The 25,357-nt window shown below is 45.7% G+C and overlaps 3 protein-coding genes and 1 non-coding gene across 4 annotated transcripts; 3 read left to right on the forward strand and 1 right to left on the reverse strand.

Moving 5' to 3' along the window:
- Positions 1 to 358: 358 nt before the first annotated feature.
- haao (3-hydroxyanthranilate 3,4-dioxygenase) lies at positions 359 to 4,009 on the forward strand. The gene is made up of 10 exons (XM_028424239.1): positions 359 to 543; positions 627 to 705; positions 1,701 to 1,784; positions 1,854 to 1,960; positions 2,075 to 2,164; positions 2,241 to 2,284; positions 2,358 to 2,503; positions 3,498 to 3,566; positions 3,649 to 3,731; positions 3,819 to 4,009. The coding sequence occupies exons 1-10, from the start codon at positions 452 to 454 to the stop codon at positions 3,889 to 3,891; spliced, it is 867 nt and encodes a 288-aa protein (XP_028280040.1). The 5' UTR covers positions 359 to 451; the 3' UTR covers positions 3,892 to 4,009.
- On the reverse strand, positions 4,001 to 5,315 carry LOC114447784 (transmembrane protein 229b-like). The gene is made up of 2 exons (XM_028424240.1): positions 5,161 to 5,315; positions 4,001 to 4,576 (listed from the first exon to the last, which is right to left on the reverse strand). Exons 1-2 carry the CDS (start codon positions 5,210 to 5,212, stop codon positions 4,122 to 4,124), a joined length of 507 nt encoding a protein of 168 aa, XP_028280041.1. The 5' UTR covers positions 5,213 to 5,315; the 3' UTR covers positions 4,001 to 4,121.
- Positions 5,316 to 6,955: 1,640 nt separating this feature from the next.
- hcar1-3 (hydroxycarboxylic acid receptor 1-3) lies at positions 6,956 to 10,150 on the forward strand. Its single transcript, XM_028423363.1, has 2 exons — positions 6,956 to 7,129; positions 7,629 to 10,150. Exon 2 carries the CDS (start codon positions 7,687 to 7,689, stop codon positions 8,635 to 8,637), a length of 951 nt encoding a protein of 316 aa, XP_028279164.1. The 5' UTR covers positions 6,956 to 7,129; positions 7,629 to 7,686; the 3' UTR covers positions 8,638 to 10,150.
- Positions 10,151 to 10,714: 564 nt separating this feature from the next.
- Positions 10,715 to 10,808, forward strand: trnai-uau (transfer RNA isoleucine (anticodon UAU)). The gene is made up of 2 exons: positions 10,715 to 10,752; positions 10,773 to 10,808. It is a non-coding gene; the product is annotated as a tRNA-Ile (tRNA).
- The last annotated feature ends 14,549 nt before the right edge of the window (positions 10,809 to 25,357 follow it).

A 25,357-nucleotide genomic window follows, 5' to 3' on the forward strand; every position in this document is an offset into this window, starting at 1 on the left:
TGGGAGAAAGAAAGACACTGCAGATTCTAGTGTATGAACCTATCCCCTCTGAACCTGAAGGATGGTTACAGCAGAGCAAAGTTGATGTTCTGAAATGATCCAGTCAAGGTTCTGACTGAAATATTGAGCAAGCACCTGAAACAAGCAGTTTTCAAGCACCATTGTATGTCATCAAGAAATGCATTCTATGAATTTACATCAAAAGCACTCCTGGCACATTTCATTTTGACTCTCCATGTGTTGCTTGTTATGTTGATTGTGCCTCCGGTACAGGTCCCGTAGGTCTGCAGGGCAGCCTGTAGTTACTTATTATGACAGAGTGAGCGACCTTTCTCCTCTCTGAGGAACAAATCTCCTCCCTGTCAGCTTTACGCCCACTTCTGCTTTTTGGACCGTACGTGCTCAGGAGTCACAGCAGCACAGAGGTTTAATACTCAACAACAACACAAACATGAGCAGCACAACCCCTTTGCTGGTGAATGTAGAACAATGGATTACAGAGAACCAGAATGCTTTCCTGCCACCTGTGTGCAACAAGCTCATGTGAGTAACATGTTCTGCTTCAAAGTGCTACAGCTCGTTGTTAATATGAACAGCTACACATGACGTGCACTTCTTTTTCTCAGGCACTTTTCCCAGGTGCTCATCATGTTTGTTGGCGGTCCAAACACCAGAAAGGATTACCATATAGAGGAAGGGGAAGAGGTGAGAGAGAAGTACTGAGTTATGCTGTCTTAAAGAGACAGACTCTGACTGTTTGTTAATGTGAGTAATACACTCTGTTCTACACGTGATTAACTCACCCCCCCCTCTGACCAGGCTAAGTGTTGTAATGCTTGGTCAATTCATTTTGGTTGGTGGCCATTTGTGTCCTCTGTCCTGTTGATTAGGCGCATTCAACATGGTTTTCTATCATTAAAACTGAAGTATGTGATGAAGAACAGTGCAAAATAGAATCTTCAATTTGTGTAGATTCACCATCAGTCTGTATCTGGTCACCAGCCTTAGGAAGTAGGTGCTAGTGTAAAGTGGTAGTGTAGTTTTTTGGTACAGCACTGGCCTACTAGTTCCTAGTCTAGATATGCTAGTCACTGGCAGAGGGGTGACCTGACCTAAGGCCCCGTTCACACTGGAGAAAGTCAGTACAGCTAGAGTAGGATTGAATCCGGATAGCCTTTAAGCTGGATACAGTCAGACCTATTTTTTCAAATCTGGCACATGCATATCCATGCTCAATCGCTCGTTCTTTCGTTTTTTTTCTGTTCAAAAAGCAGTTTACTCGGGGCAAATGTCATAGTTCGACTGCTGGCAGGATTCGCTAGCCACAGTTGCGTTAGGACCTGAGCCAGAAGTAAGCCGGATTGATTTCCCCAGTATGAACGGGGTCTACGCGTACTGGTCTCTAGACCAATTGGTCACCAGTCTAGGGCAGCAGGTTGCTGACCTGATGGTACTACGTAGTTACTACCTGGCCTGGGATGTAGCTGTAAATTCCTTGGCTTGCTGAATGAGCAGCTGACTTTGGTGATGATTGACTCCTCGTGTAGTGATTATCAGGAGGAGATCCCTGCTGTAGCTAAACATGTCACATGGTTTTGACTTTGGCTCTGTGTCTTCCAGACAGTTCCTCCCTGCTGCCTGCAAACACACACTGATGAACAGTATTTAACTCTGTGTTCTCCTGTCTTCTACTCACATAGCTGTTTTACCAGCTGAAGGGGGACATGTGTCTGAAGGTGATTGAAAATGGTAAACACAAGGACGTACACATCAAAGAGGGAGAGGTGAGCTTTATTTATGTCTCTGCAAATGAAAACAGGGAACTTGTTGCACTGATTCTTTCTTATCTGCAGATGTTTCTGCTGCCAGCTCGTATCCCTCACTCCCCACAGAGACAGGCCAACACTGTTGGACTGGTGGTGGAGCGGAGGCGGCTGCTGACTGAGACCGACTGCCTAAGGTTTACTCGAGCTTCCTCACCTCACGACATGTCTAGAAATATTCTTCAAAAGACCATAACAGTCAGGACCTAAAGCAGCAAGCGTTTAAATTTAACGTCTCTCGGTTCTTTTAGGTACTATGTGAACAACACCACTGACATCCTGTTTGAGAGATGGTTCTACTGTGAGAACCTAGGAACCCAGCTGGTGCCAATAATCAAAGAGTGAGACGACCACCACCCTCAGAGACAAACTGTCACGTTGCTTCACTTGTTTTAGCACAGCTTGTTGATTTTTCAGGTTCATGGCGTCAAAACAGTGCAAGACAGGCAGACATGATCCCAGTGAGTTCTTCAGAAACGGTGTGTGTCTAATCTGAAGGCTTCAGCCTGTAAACTGAGGTTTATCTCTGCACAGATGAGGTCTTCAGAGAGCCTCCGTTCCAGATGAACACCATGAACGTGATGTCACCGTTCTGCTTCAAAGACTGGCTGGACAAACACAGAGCGCTCTTGGGCAACGACAAGCCCATCGACATGTTCGGAGCTCAGTTTGAGACAGAGGTATCAGGAGGTTTGTTTGTAGGTGTAAACACTGAGCCTGCATGAAATGCACACACAGCTGGGGTAAAAAAAAGATCCCAAGTCTCTCGGATAGCAGTTCACAGAGTTCAGGTTCCAGTCTGGTGTTTCCATGGACAGTCGCATTGCATCATTGCCGTCGATATCTCAGTGGTTAACAATTAAAATTACAAGTTGGATTTTTTTTCCTTCTTAGAACTTCACCACAGTTCAGTCATATTTTAATCAAATGATTCTGATGCGCTGTGTTTACGCATGTGTTTATCAGATATTCATTTGTTTTATTACACGTGACTTCTAGCTGACTGAAATCAATGCTGTTATCTCAAGATGACAAAGATCATTTTTTCATGATGAGTTATTTTTACTGACTGTCAGAGTGTTGCTACCATGACAGCTGGAGCGTCTATAGCTGAACATTAGGACATAAATGTGTGGTTTAGATCTTTAGATCTGACATAAGCCTCTCTGCCTCAGGTAGCAGTTAGCTGTCGTCTTTCAGATGCATGTGTAGCTGATCTGTGTATGGGCCTTCTGCGCTAACATGGCTGTGCATTGATTTGTTAGACTGCCACGCCAAGCTCGGTCCTCATTTTATTTTTCCACACGGAGCTTACTGACGGCTGCACCTTCTTCTTAACTTTTTTGTTGTGTAATCATGATGCTTAAAATATTATAACAAGACGGAACAACTTGAATATTTTTCTTGATCATCAGAATCATTTCTTAGTAATGAAACTAACTCTTGATATTCAAGATAACATGAAAGAAATACCCTTTCCAGGATGGGGGGGGGGGGGGCGGGCAGGGTAGTACTAACATTTACCCACTGTGGAAATCCCCTCCTGGCGTTACAGATGAAAATATGCACAGTGTGGTTAAATTGTAAATTTACACCACGAAGGCAGGATTTTGTCGAGATGTAATGTGTCTGGATGACAAGTAGAGGAGAGTCTCATTCTCATTGCCCCAACAGGCCATGGTGTTCGGACCTGGACTGACAGAGACGTCGGTGCGACAAAGTGACGTGTGGATCTGGCAGCTGGTATGAGTAGGGTAGTCAGCATGTATCCAGACCTGACCGTCTGCTTCCTGGGAAACCTTAATAATCTGTGTTTGTCTCCCAGGAGGGGTCCTCAGTGGTAACAATGAAGGAGCAGGAGTTTCCTCTCTCTGCAGGAGACAGTTTCCTCATTCCTGAGCAGAGCCAGTGAGTCTTTATGAACACCTCATTACAAAGCAGCAACAAAAACAACACACGAAGCTGCTTTCAAGCTTCATGACGTCTTCTTTATAGATACCAGTGGCAAAGAAATGCAGGAACCGTCGCCTTGGTCGTGGTCCAAAACCCAGAGAGGAAGAGACCCTAACCATCGATACACCATTCATGTAAACACAGTGTGTATACAGAGGAGTCTGTCAGTCAATGGAAATGAAACTGTATCGTCACTAAGATGCTATTAAAACTACACTCAGTAGCACTTTTAATCACAGTTTAATCTGTTTGTGAAAACAAAAACATTCATAGAAATGAAATCAGTGGATGTTTCTATGGCTGATCTGGAAGCACATAAATTCATGTTGTTGTGTTCGGAGGCGTTCAGCTCTGCAGTCTTATCCTCAGCGTGTTCCTGATCACATGCTGCTCTGCTATGAACGCTGCCACGGCCCAGGGCACGGCGTACTCCAGGGTCACCAGCCCTCTCAGGTTGTATGTAAAACCTGAGTAGTCCCAAGGACAGGCCCCCAGCAGTGTCAGCCCCACCCCCCAGCTGAACTCCCACAGGTAGATGAATGCAGTGTAGGCCATCAGGCGCACAGGCAGCGGGTGACGCCCCGCCAGCAGCCGGGCCCTCAGGCTCTCCATCATGTAGATGGCGCTGCCGTACATTGGCAGCGCCCACAGGCTGGTCTGTCCTGCCAGCCTCCTGTCCTGCATGGTGCACCAATCCCACGCAGCGGTGAAGGCCACCTCACAGAGGCAGCCGTGCAGCGCGTACACGTAGAGGCGGGCGAGAGCGGGGAGCGGCCGGGGGGGCGCGTCGTCTTCAGACCCTGTGACATAGAAACCAGATCCATGGTGTTTGTGCAATTAATGCAAACAAGTTCATTTTCTCCATTTCATGTCACAATTCAGCTGTTGTCATGTTTATGTAATAAGTAATGGGCGGGAGCAACAACGTTTTAACAGGTAAATGTGGCAAAATGAGCTTTAGCAGCTAGTCTGCAGAACATTCTCGATTCTGTAATGATCAGAACAGTGGTCTCTGGTCTCCCTGCCTCTGCAGTACATTCTGTATGGATGTTTCATCCACAGGACACATGGCACAGGCAGCGTGTGCGTTCCTGTGGATTAGCAGCCTAATAGCCCTGATTAGCAAATGATCAGCTCGTAATATCTTCAACAGGTTTTCACTCTGCTACAAAACACTGTCAGGCTAGAAGACGGTGACTCTGTCTCCCCTGAAAGAGCCACATGTATCATGTTTACCATTAGCACCGAAGTAAAGTCCTTCATGTTAAACTCTGTGTAATTATGATGCACCTGTGGTGTAAGTAAACGCCACATAAAGCCGTAGATCTGACGTGACCTCCTGCGGTCACTGAACGTTACATTAGAACTGTATTAGAACTCTCACCTTGGTCATCACTACCTCGCGTTCTCCTCACATGCAGTTTTTTCATGTCCATCCCTGACCAGCATATGTGTGTCTCTGCGTTTGTAATCCACTTGCTTTCCTGTGTGTGTGTGTGTTCTGTGTGTGTGTGTGTGCCTTAAGCTAAACATTAAGCTGCTTCCATGTTATCAGTGAGAGACAGTGATGTCCCAGTCACAGGCTCAGGCCATGAACTCAGGTAGAATTCCAGGAAGCAAACTTGGACCATCTGATGAAAGTGTGTGTGTGTGTCTGTGTGTGTAGTATCAATACCATTAATAATCTCTAACTGGCTGCCTGCTCTGTGCACAGGCAGTGTGTAAATAAGTGTATTGATGTGTGACGCTCCTTATAAAACTGTCTGGGTGATGAGGAGGATCTGATCGGGGGGTTATCAGTGAGCCACAGAGCCTGGGTGTGCCAGAGAGGCTGCTCAAATATGTACACTTATTGATAGATGGATGTACTCTCCCTGTTTATTAGGCATTATTAGCATGCTAACCATAGACATGGAGCTGGTGATGAGTAGAGCTTTGCTCCAATAGTGCAAGTATGAGTAAAGAAGAGATGACACCGTCCTGCACCGTTTGTTCTCAGTTAGCCATGTTAGAATTCTCTCTGTACATATCTTGTTATTCAGCAGCTAAATGTCACAGTGAGTCAAAAACAATCAGAGTCACTCTAAATGTTGGAAATAAGGAAGGACAGACTGAGATTTAGAGAAGCATGTGCAGAGATCTGTGAGTTTCAAATGCAGAACAGTGAGAGCAGATGTCCGTCCTGACACAGTGCCACAGCTGGTCCCGGTGCCGCACCTGGTCCTGGTGCATACACTGATAAAATCGAATAAATGAGTCCAGTCATTCCAGCAAGCACGCCGTTAGGAACCGCTGAACGGGAGTCAGTGACCATCAAGTTATCCAACTGTCAAAGGTCGGACATGCAGGGAGGTGTGTGTGTGTGTGTCTGTGTGAGTGTGTGTGTGGTTTCCACTGAAAGTTTGTTTAGGGAAATTATCAGTCTCTCAGAAAAGCTGCTGGTTGTTGCTCAATAAGCTGTTAAGATCAGTGGTGAGGTGCCATGAGGCAGAAAGAAAATAACACATCTTTACGTCATGTAGTCTTTTCTGATCGGTGCGGTAGATTGGTCTCTGTCGTGTTGTTACATACATACATTATTTTGCATCTCTTTAATTGTTGAATTTCTCTTCAGTTGTATTCATGCATGTTTACATGTTTCGTTTCTGTATTTTGATCATTATTTGTGTGTGTGGTGTATGCTCAGGTCAGAATCAGAATCAGAATGACTTTATTTATCCCCGAGGGGAAAAGGTTAAAGGTTAAAGGTTATATTTTAGAATAAGAGGGAACGTGATTGATCCTTTGGAAGGAAATTCTCTCGTTACAGCATCACAGTGATCAACACCCACAGCCGGCAGTGAAACAATACACGATATATTAAACAGGAATAAAGAAGAATATAATATATATAAAATAAAATAACAAGCGGCAGGTTCAGGTGACACGGCTTTGCCATGAAAATATACATGATGTGTAAAATATACACTGTAGGTGTAGAGCTGGAGTGTTTTTGATTGAAATCCTGATTCTCTGACAAATTCAGCAAAGATGAGACACTGACCTAAAATCATATATGTTTTTTTCTCAGCGTCTCATTTATGATCTGTATCGGAAAACATTTCCTGACACATAATCTGCCGCGTAATGAAAGAAAAAAATGTCACAGTCTGCTCTGATGTGTCATAAGTGCGAGCTGAAAACACCAGAAGTGATTGTGTTGCAACGAGTTTCACAGGAACTGACATGACCCTCATGTTAGAACAAGTCCTCGCCTAAAATACGAGAGAGATGTTATCTGGCTCACTTTCACTGCCACAGCTTGAGATGTTCACATTTGTCTTCATCAGCTGAAGGGACGCATCTGTCTGCTGGTGAGTACTAACAATTACATTTACATTCATCCTAATACTCAACGCAGCGTTTCACTGTCCTCTGTAATATGAAGGGTAGAAGGGTTTATACGACATACAGAAAGTAAAGTTCTGAAGACGTCTAGTGTTGAATGATGTCCTGTAGTTGATCTGAAAAACGGGTTCTAGGAGTCAGAACTTCCAAATCTGCTCGTGAGGCTCAGGTAAACAGATTAAAAGCCTAAAATTCTTTCTTATGGTGCAGAATGGAGTAAATAAAGCAGGGTTGTGTCAGGAAATGCCTGGTGGGTTAAAACTTAGATATGAAAACAGATTAGTGTCAAAATAAGTCTGCAAACGTGCAGCTGCTTGTTGCTCAAATGTATATTCAAAACAACCCCGAGGGAAGCTGCATCACACGGCGACAAATGTAATGTTAGCTTTGTCATTTCCCTGCTGATAACAATGGTTTAGAGTGAAGTGTTTTCTCACACCGTGTTTCTCTCCTCCTCTGTTAAAGCTGCTGAAAAGATCAAAAATACCAACGATCCAACTCGGCTGCTGCTCTGATCTCCAACATGAGTAACTTCACCTCGTCTAACTGCCTGTCTGACACAGACCCGAAGGACACGCACTTCCTCTGGTTTGTGCTGATTGTTGAGGTGGTTGTGGGGGTCCCGGGAAGCATTTTAGCATTGTGGATTTTCTGTTTCCGGATGAAGTGCTGGAAAACCCACATCATCTTCCTCTTTAACCTGCTCATGGCCGACTTCCTGCTCCTCATTGGCGTGCCGTTCCGCATCCACAACCACTGGGGGGAGGAGAACTGGGTATTTGGACAGGCCTTCTGCCGCATCAACCTCTTCATGCTGACGGTCAACCGCTCAGCCAGCATCGCATTCATGACAGTGGTGGCGGTGAACCGCTACTTTAAGGTGGTCCGTCCGCATCACTGCATCAGCACCATGACTTCAACTCAGGCGGTGTGGGTCTCAGGCCTGATGTGGACCGCCGTGATCGCTGTTCACGTTCCACTGCTGACCACTGACCTCCTCCACCAGCACAACAACATCTCCCTGTGTCGCAGCTTCAGTTCCTACGATGAGCCCCCCTGGCAGATAAAGATGCATTATGCGGCTTTTATCGCAGAGTTCGTGCTGCCCTGGTTCTTGTTGCTCTTCTGCACAGCCCAGATCATCTGCCACCTGCGCAGGCGGCGAATGGTCCAGCCGAAGAAGGTGGTGAGGGCCATCCGAGCGGTAGTGGTGATCGTTCTGGTGTTCACCTTCTGCTTCATGCCAAGCGTCATCACAGGACTGACGGCAATGTACATCAAGAAATTCTACCCCGCAAACTGCGCTCTCTACAGCCAATGCACTCGCCTCTTTGTGATTTGCATCGGCTTCACTTACTTCAACAGCGCTTTGGACCCGGTCATCTACTCCTTCTCCAGCTCCATGTTTCTTAACGTCCTCAAAAGCTCCATCAGGTTCAAGAAGAATGTCAGAGCAGTCGACACCTCACTTTGAGTGACGGCTGAAAGACACTGATGATCAAACGTCATTCATTTTTGTAGAACTGTAATGATGCACCCTCCACGTGTGCACGAACATTGCACCTGCATCCAAACACAACAGCTGAACTAATATGAACTCATTATATAGTCGCTGATGTTTGTGAATAGAAACACCATATAATAAAACTATATGTGTGTTCTCATGCAACACGTATGCTAACACCACACTGTGAGAAGATGGGTGGTATGTGACAGGGTGGTAAATTTCAACCTAAAATGGCTGCAGTTCACCATGTGGTCAGCTAGCTCACTTAGCATATATCAACTTGAAATATGATCTTCTTTTCATTAATACTGGGAAAAAAGTGATAAAACACTGTTTTCCCTATCAATTCCACGTGACGGGGTGGTGAGGTTAAGCTCGACGGACCCCGTCTAAAATACAAAAGCAACAAATAATAAACAAAAAATGAGGTGGGAACTTGCCTGCTTTTGAATTTCGCTGGTCCAAAGGCTTAAGTGATGTCACCTCTTTTTTTTAATGTCATTTAAAGGAACAGTACATTTTTTATAGACAGACAGGGAATGAGTGACAGGGTGGTAAGACAAACTGAGGGACGCACAAAAATCAACATTTTTTTTATAATATTAATGCTTTTATTAAGAATTTATATCATTTATAGTATCGGGGACATGTATTTAATTCTGAAAATGACAAATGTTTGATTTAAATTTTTGTTGTTGTTGAAATGTTGGATGCAAATTCTTATGTTGGCCATTGCGGACATGGCAGAAATGCCACTATAAATTAAAAAACAATTAAAAATTATATCTTATTGTTTTGAAATAGAATTAATTCATATATTGTGTGATTAAGAAGACTTTAATTAATGATATTAATTGATATATTTTTATAACTTTTACATTGCATCAAATGTTGAGGACTCAAATGGCACCCGTTTTGTAGAATGACCCTACACTCAAATGTGAGGTTTAGTAAAAGCAATACAAAGTGAATGGAGTTAGCATTGAGTCTACTCAATCTATAACTTTATTATTATTAGCATAGATTTACTGCATTTGATTATGCTAAAGTTCCAGTTCCAGTCATTTTTGGATGCTTTTGGTGCTAGCATGGAGGCAACACTTGGTATGTTGTCATCATGTAGCCTACTGTGCTAAGGTATTAGCAGGGAAACTACTATCTATGTAATGTTAGCATTGGCATGGAGGCTGCTGTTACACATCCACACATGCTAGTGTCCCTATAGTTTATTTCGTATGCAGTCATCATGGGTCAACTCATTTTACTGTGCTAGTGTTAGCATTGAGCCAGCAGCAATACAGTTTACTGAGCTGTTTAATGTGCTAAAGATAAGAGTTGACTGTATTTGATTTAATATGGTATTAGTGTGCGGCAGATAAGCTGAAGTGTCACTGTGCAATCTGCTATAATTCATCTGGTGTGCTGTCATCACAGAGTCTAACTCATTTGATACCCTAATGTATATAATGCAGTTTCCTCATTCCTCATCAAATAAAGGTTCTTCTTAATCTTAATCTTTAGCATGTTAAGAGTTTAATTTAACCTTAAATTACTCACACTTGTGTTAGAATGCTAAAGCGGCTGCACTGAGCTCATTCATTTCCATGTGCATTAATAAAAGGAATAAAACGTGATTATGTGATTGGTGGTGTTTTTAAATGGGTTTGCAACATAATAATACAGGTGTGTCCCAGCAGCCCCTGCGGTTGTGACATCACTGGCCCATCCTCCATTCAGCAGCAAGTCTGGTGCCATTTAACCGTAGAAATATCTTTGACACCTGTATAGTTATTTGTGTGTTTGTATTTGTGCTCCATAGCTCTGCTGTTGTAAATATATCCCTCCGGTTAACACGTTTAAACATCACAAAATAACTGTGCTATAAGTGGTTTGCATTTCCTCTTTAATGTAAACGGTTGTTCAGAGCGATTTCAGCAGCGTTAACAAATAAACAATCAAAAAACGAGCAAATGTTAACTGTATTTCCGGGTTGTCGCCTGCTCGTGTCTCGTTCATAAACCCTGATGCTGAGTGAACGCAGTGAGCTCCAGTGGCGCAATCGGTTAGCGCGCGGTACTTATATGTCAGTACACTGTAGAGCAATGCCGAGGTTGTGAGTTCGAGCCTCACCTGGAGCAGTCTTTTGATAGCTCACCGTGTTTATCTTTTAGTTTTTGTTTTAGAACAATACAAAAACTTCTTCCTCCTCCTCTTTTAACTGACAACAGATCCTCAGACGTTAATCAAAATGTGCATCTAAAAGGTTCATACACTAAAATCGTATTTGCGCTTCATTACCAGCAGGGGGCAGCATCTCATCATGTTTGCACAGACTCACGGTGTGACAAACAAATGTCCACTTTTATAATAAATATCAAATCCTACATTTACTAATACAGAATTAATACCAGGCTTGAGCCACATCACATATCACACATCACATTCAAACTCTTAACAATAAACAAACAAAAACAACAACATAACTTGAAGCCCATGATGAAGTGCAATGCAAGTTATGAAAACATACTAAAAGTGTTGATCAGTGTTCAATTAAAAAGCCTCAATAAAAATACAGATAAAAGAGCTGACTTGGCTTTTCACCCACAGACCACCAGGTGCCGCTGTCGTCCACTGTGTTGACATGCTGCTGTGTTTGTCCTGCTGCTGCTCTCTGACTGGCTGTGTGTGCAGTTTGAATGAAAACAGTGTGTTTTCCACGCCCTCCCTCTCCCCTCTTCAGTGTGTGTTCTCATCCTTCTGCACATGTTACACAAAGCTGCACAGGTTGCGCCTTTTGTTGTGAATGATCTGCTCCTGCAGCTCTGTAAAAACAAATAAGAAAAGAAAAAATTAAGATTGATGGAAAGAGGGGGGGGACGGGTAAGAATAGGTATGATGAGATAATACAGCTTTAACTCCGAGATGCAGGAGGGCAGACTATCATCACTGCACTCTGCATGTTTGTCCAGACATCAGCTTTTTTCACTCTGTAAATGTTGTGTTTTCTTTCCTCCCCTCCCATCGCCTTCATCTCTCAACATGTGCAACTGTGTACACTTCAGAGTAATGGAGGCTCAGAATGAGCTCCAGTGTGTTATCATTATAAGATAACAGCCATTAACATGCAGCCTTGAATAGAATGAGATGTAGAGGAAAAAAGGAAAAATAAACTAAATGTGGACTTTATGTCACACTGAGCAACTTTTAGTGTGTTAAAAGTGTCATCACAGACCTACAGCTAGGAAGAAAACCATGCCAATACTCAAATTTATAAAAGATGCTAAATGCAGGTTAGCATATGCTTCAGTGCGGCTGTAAACCAGTACTACGGTTCAGGCTAGTTAGCTAGCTACTGGTAAGCAAAGCTGTAATTTGTGTAGGTTAAAGTGTCTGTCACACAACATAGCATACTGAGTTAGCATGAAGACTAATGTAACTTACTGTAATTTTGTGCTAAAAAGGTGCTATTAATAAAGGTAAGTTTACCCCTGTATGCTAAAGTCCTAGCATACATGCTACCGTTCAGTACATGCTAACTTTCTGCTACACTACAAATTATCTTTATGCTTTATGCTATGATAGGAACAGCTATGTCATCCAGGTCAGTGCTAAAGTGTTAGCTTGGCGTCTGTTGGGTTTTAATGCTAAATCATTAAGAAAGAGTCTACTGAAGCTTATTTTAGTGTGCTAACACGTTAGCATGGACACTGCTAACTCAGTATGGTAAAGGATTAGCGTGGAGCCTAGTGCAAATTCTGTTTGTATAATAAATGCAAGCATAAAGCTTACTTTTAGACGTATGCTAATGTGTTAGCAGGGAGTGTTGTGGACTTGACTCAGGTCATGGGGAGCTAGCAGCAGTTATACATACACACAGTTTTTTGCTTTGTTTTGCGTTGTGTCTGAACATTCTGTGCAGCTAGTACATCAAGACTGTCGGTTCTAACGTAGAATCATATCAACCAGCACATTCCTGTTGGAAGACATTTTGTCTGTCTGTGGGTCATCCTGCCTTCATCGGTGTTACAGCTTCAGTTTGTTATGATTCAAATGTCTTACGTTTGAAATGAGTGAGGGAGAGCTGAGAGCGAGTCTGTAGATGCTGCTCTTATCTGTGCCCTGATCCGGCCTGCGGCACTGACAGCACGAATCAGAGCCGTCTTTTTCAGATTAACACATCACATTAGCCACACAGATTTTTATTTGATATGCGATAAATAAACATGTCAGGACTGTAATTTATTTTCTGGTTATGACATGTTTTTCACCAGCTTTAGAATAATTGCTTCCCGTAAGTGCCCGGAAACACTGTGTGGCAATGCAGAGATTATTATTTTATTTTTATATATAATGCACCAAAACAACATCAAACGTGTGTGCAGCCTTTCAGAGGTGTCCTGTCCCCCACCCGGCCTGTTACTAACCACACAGCTATGTGTCACACAGGCTGTAATTCACATCTGCCTCTGGTTAGCGCTGAGTGCTCACTCACTATCTCGCCGTCTGACAGCTCCCAGGCCCAGCTGGTGTGTATTGTGGCCCGTGGGCTCTGCTGCTCATTACGTGTGAAGGAATAATTATTATCATTATTTCGGTTTTTTTCCCTCTCTCTCTCTCTCTCTCTCTCTCTCTTCCACCGCTCTCTCAGGCCTGGAGCAACTTCACTGATGAAGCGCCTGTCAAGTCGCCAAAAGGAAGTGATGTCATTTTGCCCGGTCGCACAGCGCTGAAGGGTCGAAGGTGTGTCCTGTCAGAAGTGGAAATGTGTGTGTGTGTGGAGGAGGAGGAGGTGTGTGTGGAAGGTGAAGAATTCCCAGACGGCCATTTACATTTTTAAGCCTCTGCTTTCATGAGGTAAAACATGAGCATCTCTGACTTCGGCGTCAGATCAACAGCGTACCCCCAGAGCCCTTCACAAAGGTGCAGCTACACGTCCAGGCTGATCATACCGCAGGCAGTGTGAGTGCTGTGATTGGGTGGCTTGGTAGCAGTAGCAACGCAGGCGCTAGGCGCTCCTCTGCCGGCATCTCTAAAAGCTCCTTGTTGACTACAGACATGATTATGGAATGATTAAGGAAGCTAAACTATCAACCAAAGACTTTACTCTTCATCATCCTCATCATCATGCTTGTTTCTGCTGTAGAGTTGGACACAGCCTCTAGGGGATGACTCCAAGTGTGAGTCTGTCTCCATAGACTCCATGTTAAACGTTCATAGCTCATAATACAGGCTCGTGGTTGTCGCCCACCTGCTTTAGCATCATTGCCTTTATTTGACTGTGATGCTGCCAACATGGCGCCTGTCCACTACGTGATACGTCTATGATGAGGCCGGAACACCCCCCACCCCCACCCCCCATAGGCCGCATGTGGATCTGCAGTGTTTTTAGACTTCTTGATTGGTTAAAACCCAGTTTCAGATACCTTAGTCACGTTGCCATGGTGACCTCTGTCAGCTGTCAGACTGTGTGTGGGACAGAGTGGTGGCTCAGCTGACGGTGGAGGAAATGTTGAAGGAGTTTTAGACTGATCCTGATTCTCTCTCCCTCTAAAGCAACAAGATCTAAGGCTAGCTGCTAACGGAGAGGGGGTCAGCTGATTGCTGAGGACCATGAGAACCATGAGGACCATGAAGACCATGAGGTAGGCACAATCAAGACATCTTTGGTGTCCACCTTTCTCCTGGTTGTCCTTCATGGCACCGTCCAGCTCTTTACCTCCATATAATACAAAACTGTGTGTTTAATGTGTGTTTAATGTTTACGGTGCCCAGTCATCAATCATCAGTCATCAATCATCAATCATCAGTCACGCCTAAGTAAATCCTTTATTTTTCTATTTTAGTATTTACTGTCAGTATCTCATCTTATCACAGTAGGAGTCATGTATGAACATCTTTCTTTTGTGTGGATGGGACAAACCAAACCAGACTGTTCATCTCCTGAAACAGGTCGGGCTGTGGCAACATCTAAGAGCATATTCGATTTCTCTGTTGTCGCTGTAGCCCTCTGCATTGGGACCATGTGTCATAAAATCAACACAATCACAGTGAAGCAGAGGTTAACAGAAAGCACTTCACTGTATGGAAACTAAAAATAAACACGGTGTTGCTTTCCTCTGTAATCCCTGCTTCAGGAGTAATGAACAGTGATGACCGCAGCAGGTGGGAGACGGAAAACTGTGCAGCGGTCCAACTGAACGGTGCGCTGCGCCTGCAGAGCCAGATGCACTTAAGAAGTGGAGTGTCTACAAGTGTGTGTGTGTGTGTGTGTGTGTGTGTGTGTGTGTGTGTGTGTGTGTGTAGGACGAGGGTGTGTAAGACTCGCTGGCTGTCTTCCCTGCTGCACCTCCTTAACCTAATTAAACATCCCTCCAACAGGCGGGCTCTTTTGCCAACACACACACACACAGACACACACACAGATTGCTGTTCATTTAATTTGCAGCTCTTCACTCTTCATTTGAAGCCTCCTGGGGCAGATATATGCAGCATGTTGCACACATCAGTGTTATAACTGCACACTGTTCTACATCCAGGAAACTTTTCAGGGTCCCATGACTTCCAGGAAATCTGAAACTCCTGCAGCTTCCTGTATCTTCCCAGCACAGTTTAAGGCCTCCATTTGTCAGAGAAGAAATAAAACTGCATGGGGAGTATCCCCCCCCCCCTCCCCCACTCCTGGACCCCAGGTCCTGACCTGGCAGGTCTGCTGAGTGACCACATCCTGTACGACTGCCTGTCCAGATAGATGTCACAAATAATGAGACAAAGGGGGAAAAGCACTACGACTGTGTTTGATTTATGAATGCACAGAGAGAAAGAGAGTGTGTGTGAGACCTGGTGGAGGGCCAGGATCCCTGAACTGGTCCTTCCTGAGAGGAGCCGCGGTCCTGGCTCCAGCTCTGTGGATGTGCTGCTGCTGGTCTCCCTGCTCTGTTTCCCATGAACAGTTTGCATGTGCAGATAAACACACACGTTTATCATCTCTGAATTCTTTAAAACATCTGCTTCTGCCACATAAACACACACACGTGGTCCCCTCCGGTCACTGTGACTGGTGTATTTGCTGCTTTGTTGCTATGACACAGCGTAATCTTCCTTTTGGCTCGAGCCAGGTGTGTCTCATCAGGCCTCCACACACTTAATGTGGACCTGCTGATCTGTAACGCGTCCAGTGTGTGTGTGTGTTTGCTCGCTGTGTGAGATGTGGATGGGATGGATAACAGCAGGATGACCTGTGGTGGAGGAAGCAGGCTGTGATCCCGTGCCAGTGGGAGTGTGTGTAATACCTGTGCTGCCAGTGTGACATCAGTGTGTATTTACAGTATTCATATTTCAACATGCTCTGATTTTGTGTGTAAGAATGCACGGCTACATCACCACCGAATAAGGCTGTGAAACATATGAGTGCTGCACAATAGGAATTATGATTTATATCTGCCATCAAAAAGCAAATAACCTGAAGACCGTCTGTGACAAGTGCGGCTGGTTTCCTTCTACTGGGCATCAGGGAGACTTGAAAGTAGTCCGAGCATCAGTTGGAACAGTGGAAAAACCACTGACTATAAATAAACAGGGACTGTTTCTGAAAAGTGGTTTTATGTCCAGGCAGCACAGTGAGAGGGGTCCTGGTTCGAACCTGTGCAGGGGCGGGGGCCTTTCTGTGTGGAGCCCAAAGACATGGTAGGAAGACTGAAGGCTGTTCCATACTCCACAAAAACAAAGAACTTTCTTCTCGCTCTCGGCGTCCTGAGAACAAAATGACGTCATTTTGTTCTTGGAGCGCTTGTTCGACACCTCTTGATCACGGTGTTACAGTGGCTCCACGCGCACATTAAACACCGGGAGACGGGATGTAGGCAGTTATCCACACGTCCACAGAGTTAATGCACACATACCTGAGGTCAAACAACAGTCAGCTACACTAATCTTCTATTATCATGCTATGAGGACTTAATACACCCACTCCCTGAGCATTATCGGCTCGTTAGGCCAGGTAATCACCACATGTGACATGACGTGTGACGTGCGCTGCAGTGGGAGGGCCGTATCGTATGAGGAGTGTGGAAAGAGCGCGCTGAAACGAACATTGTTCTTGTTCTTGCCAAGAAGTTCGTTCTTTGTTCTGGTGGAACAAGCTTAAACTGGCCGTCAGTGTGGGTGTGACTGGTTGTCTGTCTGTTGCCCTGTCCATGGTGTACTCCGACTCTCACCTGTTGGAGATGTTGGAGAAGGCTTCAGCAGGTCCAGGTAATGAATGGATGGTTTTGTGTCCACCATGTTGACATCGACTAAAAACTCCTGGTTATTCCCAATACAGGCAAAGAGGTGAGCATGTAAGCAGGCAGCCCGGTACCATTCCAACATGGAGGTCTGTGAGGATTGGCGTGTTGTGGCCACTTGATTTTCTTTTCTGCTTGGAATAAACAGTCGTCCAGCAGCTAGCGGCTAAACTGTGAGGTGTCACAGTGCAGAAGCTTCAGGACAGGACCAAAGAAGACGAGGCTGTAACGCTGCAGCAGTCTGTCAGATGGATCCTTCTGTTCTGTTGGAACAGGAAATCAAGCTTCAGTCATTTTCCAGCATTAGAGCCGCTAAGTGAAGTCCTGTTTGCTAGCAGCCTGCTAGCCTCCGCTGACTGGATGAGGTGTTGCAGTAAGGAGACATTTTCTGGTAATCGGTGGTATCGGTGACCTTTGGCTCAGATCTGGCAGCAGTGGCCTGTGCTCCTGTGCTCCTGCTGCCGGTCTCCGTCTCATGTGTTCTGCACATGGCTGTCTCCAGCAGACAGACAGGGTGTGTGTGTTTATGTGTGTGTCTGTGCATTAGCCCTGTATGTTGTGTGGATCTGTCGGCGCCCGGCCTATCGCTCCCCGTGGGCACATGAAGGGCGCGATGGTGGCTGGGGGCTGGGGGCTGCTGACATGGCCGCCCAGTTCAAAGAGATGGAGCAGAAGATGTAGTCAGAGCGGGAACACAGGAGCCTTTATATTCACCTTGGCCGAGCCTGGGAAAACTCTGCACCCCCTCCTCTTCCTCCTCCTCCTCCTCCTCCTCCCTCTGTGGTTACAGGCAGGGAGGCAAGTGGACGTACAGGTGCTGCACAGTGCTGCTCAGGTCCTGTAAAACCTGCGGCTCACCGTATCCCGTGTATTTTAATGGGAGCCGAGCGCTGATGGATGGCACGGAGTGAAGTGTGTGAAAATACCACAAGCCCACAGTCAGAGGCTCCTTTCACACAGAGGCTGCTGCTCTTTACTCCACCTTTGCTTGTTCACAAACTTCAAACACAGCATGCCTCTCTCTGTCTCCTAGGGACACTTTCCATCGCCCCAGCTGTCACAGCAGCACCCACAGGAAACTGGAAGGTGCAACAGGTTGTGCGCATCAACATGATCTGACCTCCTTCAGTCTGTCTGTGGAGGAATGAATCCTTCAACCTGGAAATGTGTTAGCATTTTAGCATGACCTGTCCCCTCATCCTGAACTCAGAGAGTTGTTTTTGGTCAGAGGTCTGGAATACGGTCAATAGATTTTAAAAAAATACGCCAGTAAGAACCTCACTTCTGTATATGCAAATGTAGGAAGTTGGTTGCTCACGAGCCAAATAAGAAACCAGGAGGAGACAAGCTAATGCTAAATGGGACTACAAATGTTATCAAGACGTAGAAGAGGTCAGAACAGTCAACTTGGTGGTGGTGACGTTGTAGTCATGTGACCGTGCTGTAGTTGTTTTATAGCTTAGCTTTAGGTCTTTTACTTCCAAATTCATAAAATAATGATGCAGTATGACCCTGTTCACACTGGGGAAATCAATCAGCTAGAGCGGGATTCAGGCTGTATCTGGACCTATCAGGATTGATTTCAATCCACCTCTCGGAGGTGGATCTAGCCGGATTGTCTTAGATCTGGCTCAGGTCTGAACGCAAATGCGGCTAGTGAATCCTGCTAGTGACGTCATACTTCTGGTTCACTGGGACAGTGTCCGGGTCGTGTACAAAAGCCGCATGTAAACAACCGTCGAACTACGACAGCTTTGACCCGAGTTTATTTTCCACAGGGCTACAAAGGAATAAACTGCTTTTTGAACCAAAAAAAATGCATAACGCATGTGCACATGTGGTTCTACCTCTGTATATTATGAGGCGTCACCTAGCGGTTTGGAGAACAACAAACAAGCCGGGTTAAGCTGGATTGAGCGTGGACACAGGTGTGTGATAGCCAGATTTGAAAATAGGTCTGAATGTATCCAGTTTAAAGGCGATCTGGATTCAATCCCACTCTAGTTGAATTGACTTTCTCCAGTGTGAACGGTCTTTAGGAGAAAATCTGGATTAGCTACCTCCTGCCATGAAATTCTGTGACCACCATGAAACATGAAAATCAGAGCATGCAGTTCTTTTGTGCCCGCTTTCACTCAGACCGCCTCTCGACTGATGGCGCTGCACATTCTGATGGGCTCAGGTTAACACACAGTCGTTGAGGTGGCGCTGTTACCTCTGATGACAGACCGTTCATCCATCTTCCATCAAAAAGTCATTTAAGGTCTATGACAGCTGTTCTAATTCAGCTAAGAAGACCCCCTCCCCTTTATGCTGCCTTTGCCTGTTCAGAATCAGATCAACGAAACCGCCGTCACGCCGCCGCTGCTCTCAGCCTGACTCATCATCAGCTCCTTCCTCTCTCGTCCTCTCCGTCTGGCATGACTTCATGTTCCATTGGCTTTCTGCTGTGACTCCATGGGCTGTGTGTGTGCCACCATTCTTCCCTGTATGCAGGCTGGCTGTCACCTCCTGCCGCCCCCCCCCCCACCCCCACGCCGGGTGTTTATAGCCTGCTCTCACACCTGGACGCAGACACTGTTGTATTTGTTGTGCTGCCATCCTGCAGTGCTGAACCCTCACACACAGAGAACCCTCCAGGAGCTTTATTTTCCTGACTCACTTTTTATGACACCGTCCTCAGGGCTGACTATGATAACACTTGTTTCTGGACGGAGCTTAAGTGTACGTTGGCAGGTGTCACTCAGCAGGCCCTCACTGTTTTATTAATAGCGTTTTATGTTTCGATGCTATGAATGTGGCTATTCAGTGAGGGCAGGGCTCTGTGAGCGGAGCCGAGGAATCTGTGTGTGTGTGTGTGTGTGTGGACTAGCTATGGTAGGTTGGTGTGCTGTGCCAGTGTGTGATGTGAGCAGTCCGGGGGGTGTCAGATGTTTATGTGTGTGTCTGTGTGTGTGTGTGAGGGGAGAGGCTGACATCACTCCTTCCAGGGAGCTGAGGGGGTTGTTATTGTTGCCATTCTGGGCTTATAGAAGCATTTCTTCCTCACATCACAGAGGCTCCATCCTTTCCTACTGCACACACACACACACACACACATTTTCACACATACGTAACCATGAAAAGGAACCAACACACACACCAGCAGTTAATTCCCAGTTTAATGACAGAGCAAAGGGCTGACACTGCTGCATTATCACTTCTGCTGAAACCACCAATTACAACCCGACATCAGCTGTAAACCTGCCCATCTTAATCAGTTAAAGCTGCGGGGGTGCGGGGGGTTGGAGGACAGTGTCTCGGTGCTGCATGGGTACGGCACTGGTAGGCTCTTGCTTGCACATGTCGCCCAGACTTGAGGCTGCATGTGAAGAACATGCTTTCAGGAGGGATTTATGAGGCCTGACGGCACGGAGCGAGTTTAAAGGTTCAGCCTGGTTTTCATTTGACCGTCCACACTCAGAGAAAGGATCCTTCTTGGTGTTTCTGGAGCAGATGTTTAATGTAATGTTATTTAGATCTGTGGTAGAGACTAGAGGGTCTGATCATGGAACAGCTGAGAGCTGAAGTAAAAAAAACTGCAGTTCACCCTGCAGCCTCTAGGGGCTGGCTGCAAAAATTGAGTCAATTCTAGTGACAGTAAAAAAAACTATGGTAGAAGCTAGCATGGCATCAGGATTCTGAAAAGCTGTAGTGATGCCGACCAACAGAACTTCTCATCAGACTCAAGACAAAAATGAATGTTATGGATGTAAAACTGAGGCGGAGTCGCTGCGTATGTCTCCACTCCAGTTACAGACATGTTTCTAAATGAAATACCAAGTTTGTCTGAGACCATTTGTCCAGTTAGATGCAACCAGGAAGTGTTTGTGCTGCTGTAGGAGGGTGTAGACAAAAAGGATTTCTCTGTCAGTGCAGTGCAGCGTCAGGCAGTGTGGATGAAACATACTGCAGCAGCATTTTAAAGTTGTTCAGCTAACATTTACCCTCAGAAATGCACTGTGTGTGTGTGTGTGTGTGTGTGTGTGTGTGTGTGTTATAAAAGTGTTCAGCAGAGTGTTGTGTATTCATGGTATTCATGCATTAATTTCTGACAGGGTAGGTGTTGGTTATATCACATGGAACACACACATTTCCTCTTCCTTTCCTTTTCAGTTTGGAATGAAAACATGGACCCCCCCCCCCCCCTGTCTGTCAGTGTGTGTGTGTGTGTGTGTGTGTGTGTGTGTGTGTGTGTGTGTGTATTCAGTGCCCAGGGTGAAGATTAGCTCTGGTATTAATGGGATGTCCCTTGCTGCATGTCCCCCTCTCCTGCCTCACATTCCACTGCCTCAGACACACTCACATGCACGGCCTGGTGTGACCCTGCCCTGCCACAACACACACACACATATATGAACACACAACCACGCACACACACACACACACACACATATATGAACACAAAACCACGCACACACACACTCACACACATTTCCCTTTGGCAAAGCTTCACTCCCTTCTCCCTCCCAGGCCTTTGGACATCAGAGCAGCCCCCCCACCCCCCTTTAGCAAGCATCCAGACCTGTTAAACCAACAGACGGGCAGGTCTATTGTCCCGCAGCTTGATCTGGAGTGTGTGTGTTGGTTTGGCCCAGCCGGTAGGTTAGGATAAGGTTTGGACAGCGCTGGATCCTCGCTAATCCTAGAAAAGCAAAGAGGTGAAGCCGAGACCAGGAGGACCTCTGATGGTTTCAGTGCTACACGCTCCTTCACTTTCACACACACACACACACACATGACTTTTCTGTTAGCATGCTTGATAGCTTGGTTGCTACTAGGCCAACTAGGACAAAAACATATCTGTACCAATAGCTAGATGTTAGCAGGTCTGATGTAAGAATGGGTGACTAGATGTTCTCAGGTTTCTGGACCGTTCCCCTTTGTTGGTGGCCTTTCCCCAGTTGATACTGCTGGTTAGACATGTAGTCGGCTTACAGAGGGAGCTAGCTGCCCGTTACACAAACCGTGATCCTTAACGGCCTATAACCCGTTTTAACACCAGACTTAACCAGTAGGTTTAACTCTGAAACTAAACTATGAGCAAAAATAAAACAACAAGACCGAACAGTTAGCGGTGTCAGGTCTCCTGGGTGAAGGTCCCCATCACCTCAGGCGGATCAGCTCAGAGCACGCAGGAGGTCGATAAAAAAGATATTTCTACGCCGCGGCATGATGTCACATCTGCCCTGTCTGTGGTTTCCAGGGAGAATGTTGTTGATTTGTGAGGATGTGTTGTCTAATTACCTAAAATATGGACTCTGTCTCCCTCACAAACCAGTGAAGAGATGGCTTTATGGATGCAGATGTTGCTTTGAACTGATGGCAGCCATTCAGCTGGACTGAACTTTCTCCTGACATAAAGACTCCTATGAACTTCTTCTGACCTGGACCTTCTTCTCATCTTAACCATGCAGTCATGTCCAGTCAGAAGATATATTCGAGCTGACAGTGTTACACCAGCCTCTGAAAAGATGTGGCTAACCATGCTCCGAGGAACAAAGAGGCAGCAGAGACGCTCACATCCTTCACACTGAGCCTGGACCATGGAGACATTTCCACTGCGTGTCCCCCCCCCCCCGTCTCTGATCATCACACACTTTCTCTGCTGCCCTCTCACGCTTCCTGTTTTCATACATAAAACATCATACGTATTCAAACAACTGTACGTTCAAACCAAGCTTTAACCCCATCCTCCTCCTCCTCGCTGCGTCTTCCTAACCTCCAGCTCCTGAGCACTTCTCTTTCAGAGGAAAGGGTTAAGCCGTGGGGTGTCAGTGTAATGCACACTGCCCCAGCGAGTTGACTTTAAACAGGGGGAAAGAAAGTCAGAACATGGTGAACGGTTTTGATTTATGGGAGCAGAACCACATTTGATATTCATTTCCGCAGCTGTGGCCAGCTAAAAAAACAGCCCGCAAATAGACCCATACTGACAATGGTGCAGTGTGTGTGTGTGTGTGTGTGTGTGTGTGTGAGAGCCTGCGTGCGTCACTCCTATTTTAGGAATGTTTTGGGGCTCTTTCAGTCAAATTCACCGCAGATGTTTCTGATTTGCCAAACACATATAAGAAGTAATTATTGAAAACACCTTTCGGTTGCCCAGGGTTGTGCGGCGCTTCATTTTGTGTAATCGAAGCTGCGGTTTTCTCTCAGAGAGAGAGGCGAAGGATCCAAGAGTTTATTGAGAGCCAGCAAAACAGCCCCACAGTCAGAGTTTCCTGAGAGAAGACGAGAGAAAAGAGGAGCTTTAAGAAATACTCCCAGGAGGGAGGGAGGTCTGGAAGAGGGAGAGAGGGATCAGCAGCAGGCACAGCCAGTCAGGTGGAACAGAGATGGAGGTGGAGTCCTGGGAGTCAGGAGGACCTGGAGCATTTGTTAAAATATAACTATTTTTGACAAGAAAGTGAAGGAGCAGTGACGCTCTCCATACATGAAGCATTCATGACATGTGAAGTGAATCATGTTTAAAACTCAAAACACATGGAGAGTGATTATCTTCCATAAAAAGACAGACTTTGTGAGACGGACTCTGAGACGGACTCTGAGAGACAGACTCTGTGAGACGGACTCTGTGAGATGGACTCTGAGACGGACTCTGAGAGACAGACTCTGTGAGACGGACTCTGTGAGATGGACTCTGAGAGACAGACTCTGAGAGATAGACTCTGTGAGACAGACTCTGTGAGACAGACTCTGAGATGGACAGAGACAGACTCTGTGAGACGGACTCTGAGACAGACTCTGTGAGACGGACTCTGTGAGACAGACTCTGTGAGACAGACTGAGGCAGACTCTGTGAGACGGACTCTGTGAGACGGACTGAGGCAGACTCTGTGAGACGGACTCTGTGAGACGGACTGAGGCAGACTCTGTGAGACGGACTCTGTGAGACGGACTGAGGCAGACTCTGTGAGACGGACTCTGAGACAGACTCTGTGAGATGGACTCTGTGAGACAGACTCTGAGAGACGGACTCTGTGAGACGGACTCTGTGAGCCATTAGAGCTGTCAGAACTGGCAGCGGTCGGTGGACTTTCCTGCAACTTCGATGAACTTTGACACAAAAATGGAGCATGTGGCCGACAGAGGCACCCAGAGGTCACTGCAGGCGTGTGGATCAGCTGTTTTCCCAAACAGTTACAGCACAGTTTGTATGACAAATGTGAAAAGTTCCGAGTTCATGATGTGATGACACTGGCCTGGGCCTGAGATGGATGCAAATGAGCACGCTCAGTAGGCTCAGGAATTACAGTAGGCCTACTGTTACTCAATGCATCCATTACAATGAAGGATGAAAGGCCAAAGCCATTCATGCCATGGTCAAATCTGCAGTTCCTCAAGTGGCCACTCGGGGCTGGCTTCCAGAGCGAGTCCGTCCTCAAAAAGCTCCAAAGACGGAAGTAAATTACATGTTGATGCTGCACGTGAAGCTAATAAAACTGTACTTAATAATCCGGAGAAGAAAAACTTCTAACAAGCAAGCTTGTTGTTAAGAAAATATAACGGTGTTCCGTCCCATCAGCTAGCTAACCTTCTAAGCTAACATACCTTTGCAAACTTAGCTAAATACAATTGTGAGAATAAACAGTCTGGCTACAGGGAGAAAATAGATCAATAGATGGCTATAGATGCTAACCGCTAACTGACAATCTTGCTAGCTTAGAGCTTCTTTTCCCACAAATTCGAGTGAAATGAGCGATCAGGAAAGTATCAAGAAAATCTTCTGTGCTAAGCTCTGCTACATTAGCATGCACACGTCCCAAAATATGCACCATCTAACCTGGGTAAAGGGAGGAAAGCTTACTCACAGCTTACTGGTAACTCTTTTTCACTAATTCATCATAATAATACGAACATCTTATGAATAGAGCCTTCTTAGCTTTGCTAACGTAGCATGCAAACACACACAGCCCTGAGACAAAACACATAACAGAGTCTAGCACTAGCACGTCTTTAAGAGTATTCATTTCCTGCTTCATCTGACAGATGCTCTGAATATGTGGAATTGTTTGATTTAATCATGGTATCATTTTTTTACGCCGTCCCAGGGGAGCTGCATTTACTTGTGACTTTAGAACCTTGTTTGTACAAGCTAACATGTCTACAAATTGATGTCTGCAGTTCTGTGTGGGTGTCTGACTTCTTGTTCTGTATGTGGGTGTTTGTGTTCTGCGTGTGTGCATGTCATTTCAACAGAGAGAGAGAGAGAGAGAGAGAGAGAGGGGATTGAGGAGAGAAAAGAGATCGGAGACGGGATGGGGGATGACAGGCTGGATCTGATTACGGGTTGGAATGGCTGGAAGGGTTTGCGGTGCAGCGCTTTCTCAATAGTACATTCCTGTGTGCAAGCCGGGGCAGGATAG

The sequence above is a fragment of the Parambassis ranga genome, chromosome 15 (assembly GCF_900634625.1).
Source record: "Parambassis ranga chromosome 15, fParRan2.1, whole genome shotgun sequence".
NCBI classification, from domain to species: Eukaryota; Metazoa; Chordata; class Actinopteri; family Ambassidae; genus Parambassis; species Parambassis ranga.